The 12,720-nt window shown below is 44.5% G+C and overlaps 1 protein-coding gene across 1 annotated transcript; it reads left to right on the top strand.

Annotated features, from left to right (window-relative positions):
• Positions 1 to 4,588: 4,588 nt before the first annotated feature.
• On the top strand, positions 4,589 to 12,720 carry LOC311325484 (myb-related protein A-like; the record flags this gene model as incomplete). The annotated part of the gene is made up of 12 exons (XM_084458198.1): positions 4,589 to 4,645; positions 4,775 to 4,846; positions 4,984 to 5,076; positions 5,274 to 5,494; positions 5,827 to 6,025; positions 6,271 to 6,330; positions 6,609 to 6,887; positions 8,194 to 8,529; positions 10,736 to 10,851; positions 10,936 to 11,050; positions 11,960 to 12,193; positions 12,595 to 12,720. 12 exons carry the CDS (start codon positions 4,589 to 4,591, stop codon positions 12,718 to 12,720), a joined length of 1,908 nt encoding a protein of 635 aa, XP_084314324.1.

Here is a 12,720-nt window from a genome sequence, read left to right as displayed (position 1 = left end):
TAAATGTCCAGTTTCCCCCTCACTACTACCATAGAGTAGCCTAGAAATTCAACAATATAACTGACAGCCATGGAAAATCCTGATGGCATGCTTCCTATCTCTGACAGCAGACTACAAACGTATGTGTATTTGAATCGCTGTCAGATATTTTAAACAAAAGCATATTATAGTCTGCATACATATAACCAAAAACCCACTGTTTGTTTCATCACATATTCCTGCTAATTCAGTTGTTTGTTTGGAGGACACTGGGTGGACTTAGGTTGTTGGCAATTAATAAAATAACTGCTTGGTGCAAGCTGTATCATCCCCACCAGCCTACATGCAGTCACCACTAATGTTTTAGCTTAGTTGTGAACTTACCTCTTGGAGGATGCAGCTGAGGCTCCTGCCTCCCTTTTCAAGTAGCTGTACTCCTTGGTCAGGTCATCCAGTTCTTTCTGGGTAGATCCAGCTGCCTCCTCCTGCCTGGCAGTGTAGGAGGCACTTCCTGACCCAGAGTCCTCCAGCTCCAGGAGGATAGCTGGAACCAAGAGCCTGAAGACCATCTCTGAGATGACTTTCACTATCCTCTGGCACATCTTCATCAGCTTAGCCTTGCTGGCCTTTGTTCAACAGTGGAGAGAGTGTTTGTTGTAAGGCAGTGATGAAAGATATACATATTCAACTAAACTGATGACTGCACGTGTCAGGTTTTAAGCAAATTAGAAAATAATAAACTGACCGGGTCCATCATGTTCTGCCTTATAAGTGTCCATTGTCTGTAAAAAGAACAAGGAGACATTTTCAGATGTTTGCATGCTTTAAATTTGGTATGTGACATACAGTAAAGGCCAGTGGTAGATATGAAACATACTCATCTGTCAGGGTCCTCATGAACTGGATGAGGGCAGGGTAACATATGTCATCCTCTGCCTCTGAGTGGGAAGGAGAGCTCCTCAGAACCTTCTCCTCCAGGAGGTCCAGAACATACTTCCTGTTGTCAAACCTGTCCCTCTTAGTCTTGGTTCCAGGGGGCACACAGGGGGCTAAAAGACATGGATCAATCATTATCAAGCTGCTAAAATACGCAAACTGACAACATAGTCAGTGTAATAGAGAGAGAGAGAAGCAATTTATACTGAGCATTGAAAAATCTCTGACCCTCATCTGAGTCAGTGTCAAGCTTGAAGGGGGTCTTTTTGGCACCAGTCGTCTTTCTCTTTGCCTGAAAGAATAAAATAAAAAATGTACATGTATAAGATGTCGTTCTGTATGAGTCTTTGTACAATATCAAAGCTAAAATGTGCAGGACATGTATAAGGTATAATTCTATATGAGTTTATATGTACAATATCACAGCTTATATCTTCTTCCATGACATCTTACTGTACCTGGGCAGTCCTATCTGTCTCCTTCTTTTGAACCATAGGCTCTCCCTTCTTCTCCTGTTTCTCCATTCTTTCTCTGAGGCTATTGTCCCTCACAACCTGCACAGACATACTCCTCAGTGATGTGTTTTTTTCTGATTCTGATTCTTGTGTCAGTGTCCATAAAGCTATATAATTTATATGGCAGAAACAATGCTTTGGGGGCGAGATAAACGTCCCAAAACAACTGTAAGTTGTTAAATCACCGTCAAGTCAAGATTCAGTTATCTTGGTCAGTTATACTGATCGGTTAACTAACCTCAGTTGTTCCCCAAATAACTGATACAGTAGACTATTCCCAAATTAACTAATACACTGGCTAGTAGGCTACTCAACAGTTTGCCTGCCTAGGCTATTTTGCAACCAAGAAGATCAGGTGTGTCACCAACGACATCATAAAAAAACCCGACTTCCACGGGTCAAATGAGGGGTCTTCACTGAAACCGGGGTGAAAAAAACATTAACCTATAGGCTACCGATATCATGTTCCATAACCCCCATTGTTCATTCAGGTAAATCCTTTTCATCCCAAAAGACTGTTTTTCTTATATTAATAGGGCTATAACCTAATTTAACGAGGCTCTTTTGTAGCAGAGGCCTCGTAAAGTAGGCTAAGGAAAATATCTAAATTCATTAAGTTATATACAGTTAGGTATTGGGCTATATAGAATTATCAAACACAGGACAACATTAAAACAGGAATTAATAGTCTCATAACATTAGGCCTCTCTCTCTCTCTCTCTCTATAGGTCCTCCTCGGACGAGGCCTGCAAGTAATAATAAGACCAATGCTCGAATCTCAGTTTTTATGCAAACGAGCTTGTGGGCTGCAGGGTGTTATGCGTTTAAGTTTATGCATTGGGCCACGTTCTTCCCGAGCATGATCCTTACCTGCGCTTGCGGAGGCCCAGTCAATTCAGCACCACAGCTCATCACCGGCAGCCGGCCAGGGGATATTTAGCCTAGATAGGCAGTTGCATAGCCAATAGGTGGTGGACAATATAGAGTAGGACACATAATTCATAAGAACACAAGAGTGATGAGCCATTGGCATTTTTTTTCAAATCATAATATCTCGTATCTCATATACGAGATATTATGATTTGAAAAAAGGTGCCAATGGCTCATCACTCTTGTGTTCTTATGAATAATGTGTCCTACTCTAAACAAGTAGGCTAGTACTAGCATGTGATAAGCCTTGGCTTTATAATGCGCAGGATTATTTCGACATCCTTCTCATTAGGCTACGCTTGCGTTTAGCCTACCTTCTCTTCTCGATGGATGTCCAGTTGTGAACATCGGACGACCCTCGGACCTAACGTTAGATCATCGCTGTTGTGACCTCATAAAGACAGTTTCAGATAGAATCCCAGCGCAGGTAGACGAATGTTCCATTTCCATCTGGACAAACTGCCGGATTAGCTGCTGTGGTAGGCCTAAAGCAAATGCAAATAAATTTACAATTGGCTGTAGCCGATAGTCATGTCTTAACCTTTATTTAACCAGGTTAAGTCTCATTGAGATGTAAAATCTATTTTGCAAGAGACCAAGAAGAACAGGAATTACAGACACATAGCCTACAACACAATAGCCTAGCCTACATTACATAAATATAGATGTAATCTAACAATTAAAGATTAAAAAAGAAAGACATATCAAGTTACACGGTGATGGCAGCCTAGAATATAACACAAATATTAGTTAATTTCTCTCTCAACATTGGAACCAAAGCCTATAATGAAACCTAGTCGTATCCAAGGAGGCCATATCCAAATTGTTATCCTACATCTAGAAGAAGAAGCCGCAAATACTGTCAACTCCAGGCAGCAGTGTAACTCTGAAAATACAGGCTACTATGAACAGAGGGTAATTTTGAGACGGACTAATCTGCCTGTCATAAGGAATCAGAACCAGGTCCGCGTGAACAGGCTTTGGGGAGTAATGGTGCATTCGTTAACTGGGAGGTGGCAAATTGCGACTTGCTACTAGGAATGATTAAATAAAACACCGCATGAACTCGCACTTCTTCGTCGCAAATTCGGATATGTTTCTCAGCCCCCAGTTGCTCGAATGCACTAGATATAACTAGGTAACTGTGATATAATGGTATATAGCTCGAATGCACACAGGTCGGAGGTAGGTATTTTGCCACTTGCGACTTGCCACCTCCGACCACAAACGAACGCACCATCATGGGCGCGTGATCGGGATGGGCGCGTGAGAGGGATGGATGATCAGCTGCTGACATGTCGCTCAGTAGCCCAATGTAAAAAGATGATGTATTACGTCTAACTACACAGCTCATTCAGCCTTTAATCCGATTTTAGTCATACTTCAAATACAAGACTTCAACTACATAACCTACTAAGACATGTAATTTCATAGTTTAATCAGAGCTAGATAACTTTGTTAGCAAAAGTTCTGCTAGCTTAGCTAAATTGAGGCTAGCTAGCTGCATGTAGCCGGGTGTTAGCTAGCTACCTAGCTACTGTCGGTCTTTCTTAGCTAAAGATATGTGATCTCGTTGTTACCTAGCTCACAAATGTAACATTTAATCAAACACACAATGCTCTGTTTGTGTTCTTTTGCTGCCACTTACTAACTTAGATGATACTGTATAACTTGAGTGGTTCCTCAACTTGCAAGCTAAGTTAACTAGCTACAACTGTAACTAACCCCCCAAATTGTTGATGACCATGGCCAGTACAAGAAGTCGAAGAAATTGGTAAGTTTGCTAACGCTACAGTAAGTGCTTTACAAGTAGTTACTTTTCTTTGTGGATTTCAGCCTGCTATTGTTGAGGATGTGGCTTATGTTACCTATGTTACCAATACTTAGAGGTCCTGTAGGTGCTTTATGCACTGATCTGGCCTGGGTCCAGCCCACTCCAACGGATTGTAACGATTTGACATTCTGATCTGCACTGATGACTAGATCCACCTGTATGGTTCTGACCTGTGGCAGCAATGTTGCCAGGCAACAGACATCCACCTGTCGCACACCTGTAGGGCCCTGTCCTAAAACAACGTCAAACAGACCATGATTTGCAACACTACTGTAGCCTGTTGCTGGATGAAATGCTCTTCTATCTGTAAACATACTCTGATTAATGTTTCACCTCCTTGCCCTTCTTTAGCCATGTCGCGGAGGACCATACAAAATGCTCAGGCCATGAATGCATGGAGCTAGAATATCCCAAAAAGTTGTTGCAGAAGGTGAAGTGGTCCAGGGATGAGGTAATTGATCCCTAGAAGTGATGATGTCAAAATGTTCTGTAAAATGTAGAACGTCATATGTTTGTGGTGTTTTCTCAAAAGATATTTGAGAAAATAGTTGTTGGTCTTTTTTCCCCTTTTCATTACAAGGATGCGAAGCTGAAGAGGCTAGTTGAACATTATGGCACAGATAACTGGATGTTTCTAGGCAAGCATTTCAAGGTAAGCTTTCGAGTGACATGCTTTGGCAAACTTACCAAGCACCATCAGTTTAATGAGATGATACACAATTATTACAGTACATTGAGTTGGCTTTTGACAAATATACCCCCAAACTCTTCTTTGGATCTCTACTTTAGAAAAGAACAGATGTGGAGTGTCAGCATCGATGGCAGAAAGTTCTCAACCCTGAGCTGGTGAAAGGGCCATGGTCCAAGGAGGAGGACGAGAGGGTGGGGACCGCTGTTTTTCTTTGACAGTGTGCACTGTTTCCTAACTGTCTTCTTCTCTGTACACAGAGTGGTTCACTTTAGAGTTGCTCACTGATTTTAACAAAAAAAGAAGAAGGGATGGATAAGATGGCTAAGATATATAATGGAATGCCAATTAGGTTATTGCTTACACACGATCTGAACTTTTCCCTATGCAGGTTATCTTCTTAGTACACAAGTATGGTCCCAAGCGCTGGTCAATTGTGGCCAAACACCTGCGCGGGCGGATTGGCAAGCAGTGCCGGGAGCGCTGGCACAACCACCTTAACCCAGAGGTGAAGAAATCGCCCTGGACACAGGAGGAGGACAGGATCATCTATGAGGCTCACAGACGACTAGGCAACCGCTGGGCAGAGATCTCTAAACTGCTGCCTGGCAGGTAAGGGCGTGGCCTAATCAGAGAGTAGTGAGGATCATCGTTGAAGATCATTTTTATTGAAGGATCGGCTCAAGATGTGTCCAACAATCCTGTACTCCTGTCACTCGTCAGTCTGATGATGCAATATACTGTATGGCAATATAGGTATATAGTCAATAAAGGAAACTGGCCATATAAGGAAATGTTTTGGTATGCACACTTGGCATGCGTCACAGTGTGTCTTTCACCTTGAGCTTTTACTGGTTATACAAATGTAGTGGAATTTCTACTGTACTATACAAACAGTAAAATCATATTGAGCAAACCTTTCTGTCTCCCCTATTCTTCCATAGGACAGACAACTCCATAAAGAACCACTGGAACTCGACCATGAAGAGGAGGGTGGAGCATGAGGGCTACCTCCAGGACCGCCCTCCTACCCAGGTCTATAAAAGCACCAAGCCCCCCGTCAGGAGAAGACGCAAGCCCTGCAGCTCCTCCATGGACCATCTGAGGAGCCAGGGCCACTTTGTCATGACTGTCCCCACTGAGGTGAGTGATTGATTGACTGACTGATAGATTCATTAATTGATTGGTTGATTAATTATACATATATGCTTCATTCCAATGTGTTTCTTCACATTTTCAAGTTTTATTCTTATTAATGTAAAGTATGGTGTAGATGTATGGACATTTGACAAATCTAACCCTAGATTTTAGATGGCTCATACTGTAGATCTTTGTTTTTATTTATTTTTTAAATTTCCATGTTTTTAGTTTTTTTTGTGTCTCTGCAGATGTCAGGCTTGTTGGACGGCCAGGTGGACAGTATCCCAGAGTCCTCTGTCTCTGTCCAGGTGAGTGGACTATCCTCTCTCTCAACTTGTCCATCCTGGTCAATTCTTCTAACTTTACTAGACTCAACTCATCTCAATTTGGCTCGGCTCTACTCTACTCCACTCCACTCCACTCCACTCCACTCCACTCCACTCCACTCCACTCCACTCTACTCTACTCTACTCTACTCTACTCTACTCTACTCTACTCTACTCTACTCTACTCTACTCTACTCTACTCTACTCTACTCTACTCTACTCTACTCCACTCTACTCTACTCTCCTCTCCTCCACCACAGCACGCGGACGGCTACTCCAGCTGGTCCAGCAGCAGTCTGACGGAGGACGGCCTGACCAACAGCCCTCTGGGCAGCCTGGAGGACCAGAGTATGGAGAAGCCCCACCATCAAAATCACCAGCACCACAGAACAGAAAGTCATCACCAGCATCAGCATCACTGTTACTCCATCTACACCCCTAGTTCCCCCACCAAGTATCTGGTCCTGGAGGCCAGCGCCGTGCTCTCATCCCTTCAGACCATCCCCGAGTTCCAGGAGACGCTGGAGCTCATTGATTCGGTTAGCTGCACTTGTTATGTAGTTACAATACAACATTTTCACTATTAAGCTTGTAGACTTGCCATAGGATACCTAAGCAACTTGCAATGCTGTGCTAAGCTGTCATCGGGGGTGCTGTTTGTTCTTCTTCGTCAGATTAGGGGTGGCTAGAGAGGTCCAAGAGCTGAATAGGTTGGCTGTAGAAGATGATGGCTCCATTTTTGCTCCTGTGTGAAATTTCTTACACATGGAACACAGCAAAGCACAGTCAGTCTGGGAGCTCTTATTTGAAATAACTCAAAAGCCAAAAATTCAAACAGAAAAAATGTTCTTCAGCCTAGTTGGGCTCTCGTTGCCCCAGTGGCGAATGGCGGGGAGGTGTCGAGGGGGACGGCTCCTGAAGACGACAAGAAAATATAGAGATAAAGAAATAGTGGGGTCGAGACAACATTACATTACATTACAGTCATTTAGCAGACACTATTATCCAAAGCGACTAACAATAATTGCATTTAATGTAGAAAAACCCAATGTACTACTACTCACTAGAACTCACAAGTCCTTTCTAAAACAAGTGACTAAAAGCATAATCTAGTGCTGAAGGCAAAGTGCAAGAATAGCAATCTAAAATACAATACGTGCTTAAGAGGGAGGATCGTTGTAGTACTTCTTGAAGAGATGAGTTTTGAACCTGCGACGAAAGATGGGCAGCGACTCTCCTGTCCTGACGTCAGTGGGCAGTTCGTTCCACCACAGCGGGGCCAGGACAGAGAAGAGCCGTGACCGCGTTGATCGACCGCAGGGGGCCTCGGAGTGACAAAAGCAGAGCACTAGGTCAGCAGCACACCGTTCAATACTCATGGAGTCCAAAGACTACTGAGCTTCTCCTCAGCCAGGCTTTTAGCAGCTAGTGGGCTTGTTAGTAGATGAGCTGCAGCTGGTGTCTTCGCTGGCCAGGCCTGATTATGTTTATTTCTTTATTTGTTTTTTTAAAAGAAGGGTCAATGCACCTCAGTGCAGCTGGGGAGTAGGGTTGCCTGGGCAACCAGAAGGGGCCTGTAAACCTTGTCTATCACCTGTCCCCGCTGTCCATGGTGCTGACGGGGTCTGGTTTGGCCTCTCCGGCTGTTTCAACTGGGGTGTACTGTCCATGGTGCTGAAACGGACGCTTACGCACGGCGGGGCCAAGTGACCGCCGCCCGCCCCCAGGGAGGATGTCACAATGTATAGTCTTAACATATCTTTACAAGGGTCTAGGTCAGAGATGGTAGGTTTTTCCACAGTGATTACTTTCTAACCCATTCTACCTCACTGCTCTACATTATAGGACCCGGTGGCTTGGAGCTTGGTAGCCAACTTTGGTCTAAGAGAAATGGCCTCGCCCCTGAAAACTGAAGACATTCACCTTTCCACTGGCATACAGGGAGAGGAAGGCAGCTATCACTTTGACGATGATCTGGACATGTCGGACCTCAGCAAGAACTACTCTGGTGCTGCCCTGTCACGCACGCCACCTTCTTTCCTGAAGACTGGGAGGAGGGGGGAGGAGCAGAGTGGGGAGCAGTCGCCCGCCTGCGAGTGTAACAGCACCTCCTTTTTGGACAGCAGTGCCTCCTCCCCAAAGAGCACCCCTGTTAAAGTGCTGCCCTTCTCGCCATCCCAGGTAAGATTTTGTTTTTGGGTTCCTTTTTTCCAACAGTCTAGTGAATAGTTTGTGTTTGAACTGTTTATGGATGACGATGTGGGGCGATTGATTGTATTGTGGGATTTGGTTTTGCACACAGGGGGGCAATCATGTCTCAGGTAAAATAATCACAACTAGAAATGGTGCTCAGAGAGCACAGACCTACGCCCCTGAATGTATTTCGTGGCTCTGTGCACACCAAAATTGAATGGGTTCTAAATTGACCCATGGTTAGGGGTGTAACGATACATGTATTTGTACCGTACGGTACGGGGCTTTCGGTACGGTACAGACATGTGCCGAGCGAACCGAACGGTACAGTCATGTGCCGAGCGACCCGACAGATCATTCGAGCAGATCCCTTTCAGTAGACTGACGCAAAATATTTGTCACAGTTGTGACAATGGGCTGTTTCTTAATCGACTCTTGTGAAATAGAGACACACTTTGAACCTTTCACTCTCTCTGCCATCGCTTCTGTCACTGTGAAAACGAGTCTCGTTTTCACACGCGTGTGCGCCCCCCCCCTCCCCCCCCTCAGTTCGGCTCGCTCACACAGCGAAATAGGCTATACATGGGGACCTTTGTAATCTATCTCCCATCTAATTGTACCGCAAGTTACTTAGGCCTACCATATTTTGCCGAGCACATAAGTCATTTGATATAGGCTACAGTCCCGTGCGACCTGTCTGTGATTTGGAAACGAGTAGCCTACGAGCAGTGTCATCATATCAGCGCACAACTCACATTTTTCAGTGGGCTCGCGTTGATATTCAGTCGTCCTCATTACCGTCCTCCTGGTAAAACTATTAATTCTGTTAGTTTGCCTTAGCCTAATGCACCGTAATGAAACACAGGTAGGCTAAGGGAATAATTTATATATCACGGAGGTCCCAATGTAGGCTATAGTCCTTGCAATGAGAGAAATGAAACTCTGAAGCTGCACACAGCACGCGCTCGTTTGTACACGCACGTTTGCACACAGTCTAGGCCTATATCTCTGTGGGAAAAAAGGCAGAATTATTTTTTAGTAAAGATTTTAATTTATTTAGTTTAAATTTATATTGCATTTAATTTGTTTTAAATAAGTGATTAAAAAACATATTTTTAAGTAGGCTATTCGTTTTTATTTCATTTTCTACTGCTGGGGACATCGTCACTGCCAGCAGCTCTTCCCTGTCTGCTGACAGTGTTGACATTTTTCTGGCCAAAAATATGAAGGTTGAGTGAAGTGGGGTAAATGGGGTATGAATGAGGGGGAAACACTTAAAAGAAAAAGAAACAGCAAAGTTACTTGACACAGCATTGTAGGCTATTCCACTGGTCAACATTGTTTTTTTGTTTTGTTATGTTGTTGTTGTTGGGTTTTTTTCTTCTGGGGGGGTATTGATGCAGCCTGAAAGGTATTGCTGTATGTAAATAAAATGATATTAAAAAGATTGATTCAAGTTCATTTTCAAAGAATAGAAGAGTAGCGCCGGCGCGCCGCTCGAACCGAACCGAACCGAGATGTCCGTACCGAGGTACGTACCGAACCGTGATGTTTTCGTACCGTTACACCCCTACTCATGGTACACCCCTTCACCGAGTTTCATGAAAAGTGGTCTAGCAGTTTTAGCGTAATCCTAGTCCAAAAAAGTAATGGAGGTGAATGGCCGGCCCGGCCGTGCTTCGGCGGCTTGTGGACCTGCCCCGTTATTCGGATCCGCTCCAGAATTTAATGGGTTGTTATTTTACCCAGGCTACACCCCTCCACGAGTTTCGTGAAAATCAGTCTGGTAGTTTTAGAATAAATCTGGTCTACAAAATGAATGGTGGTGAATGGCTGGCCATGTTTGGGCGCCTCATGGAACCGCCCGTGATTCGTTTCCTCTCCAAAATTGTATGGGTTCTAAGTTGGACCATGCTATACCCTTAGACCGAGTTTCGGGAGAAGTGGTCCTGTAGTTTTTGCGTAATCCTCCTATCAGACAAACACACGCACGCACGCATTCACGGCACCTAAAACATTACCTACTGTATCACCCTGCGCTGTTGCTGGGGCGGAGGTAATCAATAGCATACAGGTCTCGCAATTGTATTACACCGTGGGACTGTTCAAACGACAGGCTCTAGCAGATGCATTGTTACTGTATCTATCAAGAAACGATGCTAAACTGTTCAGTGTTTCCTCTTTGTCTCTGCAGTTTCTCAACGCGTGCGGAGGGGATGACTTGAATCTGGACGACCCTGCACTCACATCAACCCCAGTGTGCCGTCACAGACATGTCAACACAACCACACCACTCCAGAATAAACTTTTGTAAGAATCTCATGAACAACCGCGTCTTGGCGAGTTCTACGGTGCTCTTTCACCAATTTACCAGGCACTGTCTCTGCCACCCAGGTTCAGGACCCCAAAGGTGCAAAAAGCCATCATGCTTCTCTCACCACTGACTCCAACGCCCTTCAAGAACTCCATGACCTCACAGAACAGAACACGAGGCCCACTGAAGATGATGGTATTTCTAATGACACCCGAAGGACTTCTTTCGAAATCCCCTATTTGGATGCTGTCCCCGATGCCTACTTAGTGTATTACAGCAAATTAGGTTGGGTGTGTTTGGCTTTCTAATTGTTTCTGTGTCTGTGTGTGTGTGTGTGTGTGTGTGTGTGTGTCACTACCAGGCGTGTGCATGCATTTGTTTGCACTTGTTTGGTCATGCTAGCTTCCGTCATAGTAGTTGTGTGTGTTGTGTTATATGCAGCCCCAGTCAGTCAGCTTGGAAAAGGACATCAGAGAAGACTTCAGTGAGGAGGAGGCAGGGGTGGAGATACTCCTTCATGAAGACTCACAAACGGAAGATTGCTACTGGAAACATGAGGTATCAGAACTTTCCACAGTAATTATTAGAGAATATTGTAAATGTGTATAACTTTGCACCCTGAAATAAGAAAGTCAGCCACAACACTGTGTGTTTCACATTGCGTGTTTCTAACATACAGTAGGTCATGATGTAGCTACTAAAATAATAGCATTAAACTTTTCAGTAACTTAACCCTAAGTTGACATTAGTTATAATAATAGCATTGATGTCAATGTCCAGACTAAAACACATTCCCGGAGTTTTCAAACTAAAACGGGGTCAACAGCGTTCTCAAAAGTCTCAGTCTTAGGTTTGAAAATGCCGTGTAGTGTGAACACGAGGCATAAACGTAGCTAAAGTTATGCATTTTAAAACAAAAATGTATTAGTGTGGATGTGTCTGAGTTAGGAGTGCTGGAACAAGGAGAGTCCCGAGTCCAACGCTCAACTCTACTCCCAGGGACATTTAAAATGTGCTGGAGGAGAAGAGGGTTATAAAAAGTCAGGGAGAAAGAAATACTTCTCAGAGTCAAACCCGGCCTCTTCCACTGTGCTCGTCCTCCAGATCCAGGGGGAGAGCCTCCTCAGCGGTGCCCCCCTGAGGAGCTCCATCCTGGGCTGTGAGGAGCTGGGGAGCTCCCCTGAAGCAGAGAGACCGGAGGGCTGCTTTTACCTGCCCCACCAGGCCCTCTCCATCGCCCTCAGGAGGGAGGGCCACAATACTAATCCCGCCCTTCTCATGACCTCTCAGAAACTACACTACCCAGGCTCAGTGTGCAGCGGCCTCAGCCAATCAGAGGTGAGTGCGGTCGGATAGATGTTTTGGAAAGTCTGCAAATTGTTATGTTTTTTTTACACTAAACCTTTTCAGATTTGGGTAGAGAAAAAATTGAGTGGAATTGAAAGGCTAATTGGCTACGTGGTTGGTCTCAACCACAGGCTTCCGCTATCCCAAACTCTTAGATCCTAGTTTCCTTCAAAGTCGGTGACTTTCAGCAGTGTTTGACTAGTGTTTGTGTGTTTCAAACTAGTGCGTGTGTGTTTCAAACTAGTGTTGGTGTGTTTCAAACTAGTGCTTGTGTTTCAAAGTAGTGTTTATGTGTTTCAAACTAGTGTTTGTGTGTTTCAAACTAGTGCTTGTGTGTTTCAAACTAGTGTTTGTGTGTTTCAAACTAGTGTTTGTGTGTGCTCCTCCTGCAGTTGAATGGTGAGTGGGAGGCAGTGGTATTTGGGAAGACTGATGACCAGATGACCTTGACTGAACAGGCCAGGATGTACCTCAGCTCCAATACCCCCTGCTGTGCCCAGAGGGCCCTAGTACTCTGA

Source organism: Borostomias antarcticus (assembly GCF_949987555.1).
Source record: "Borostomias antarcticus genome assembly, chromosome: 24".
Taxonomy (NCBI): Eukaryota; Metazoa; Chordata; class Actinopteri; order Stomiiformes; family Stomiidae; genus Borostomias; species Borostomias antarcticus.
Note: the sequence above shows the minus strand (reverse complement) of the source record. Positions and strands in the feature narration are given on the sequence as shown.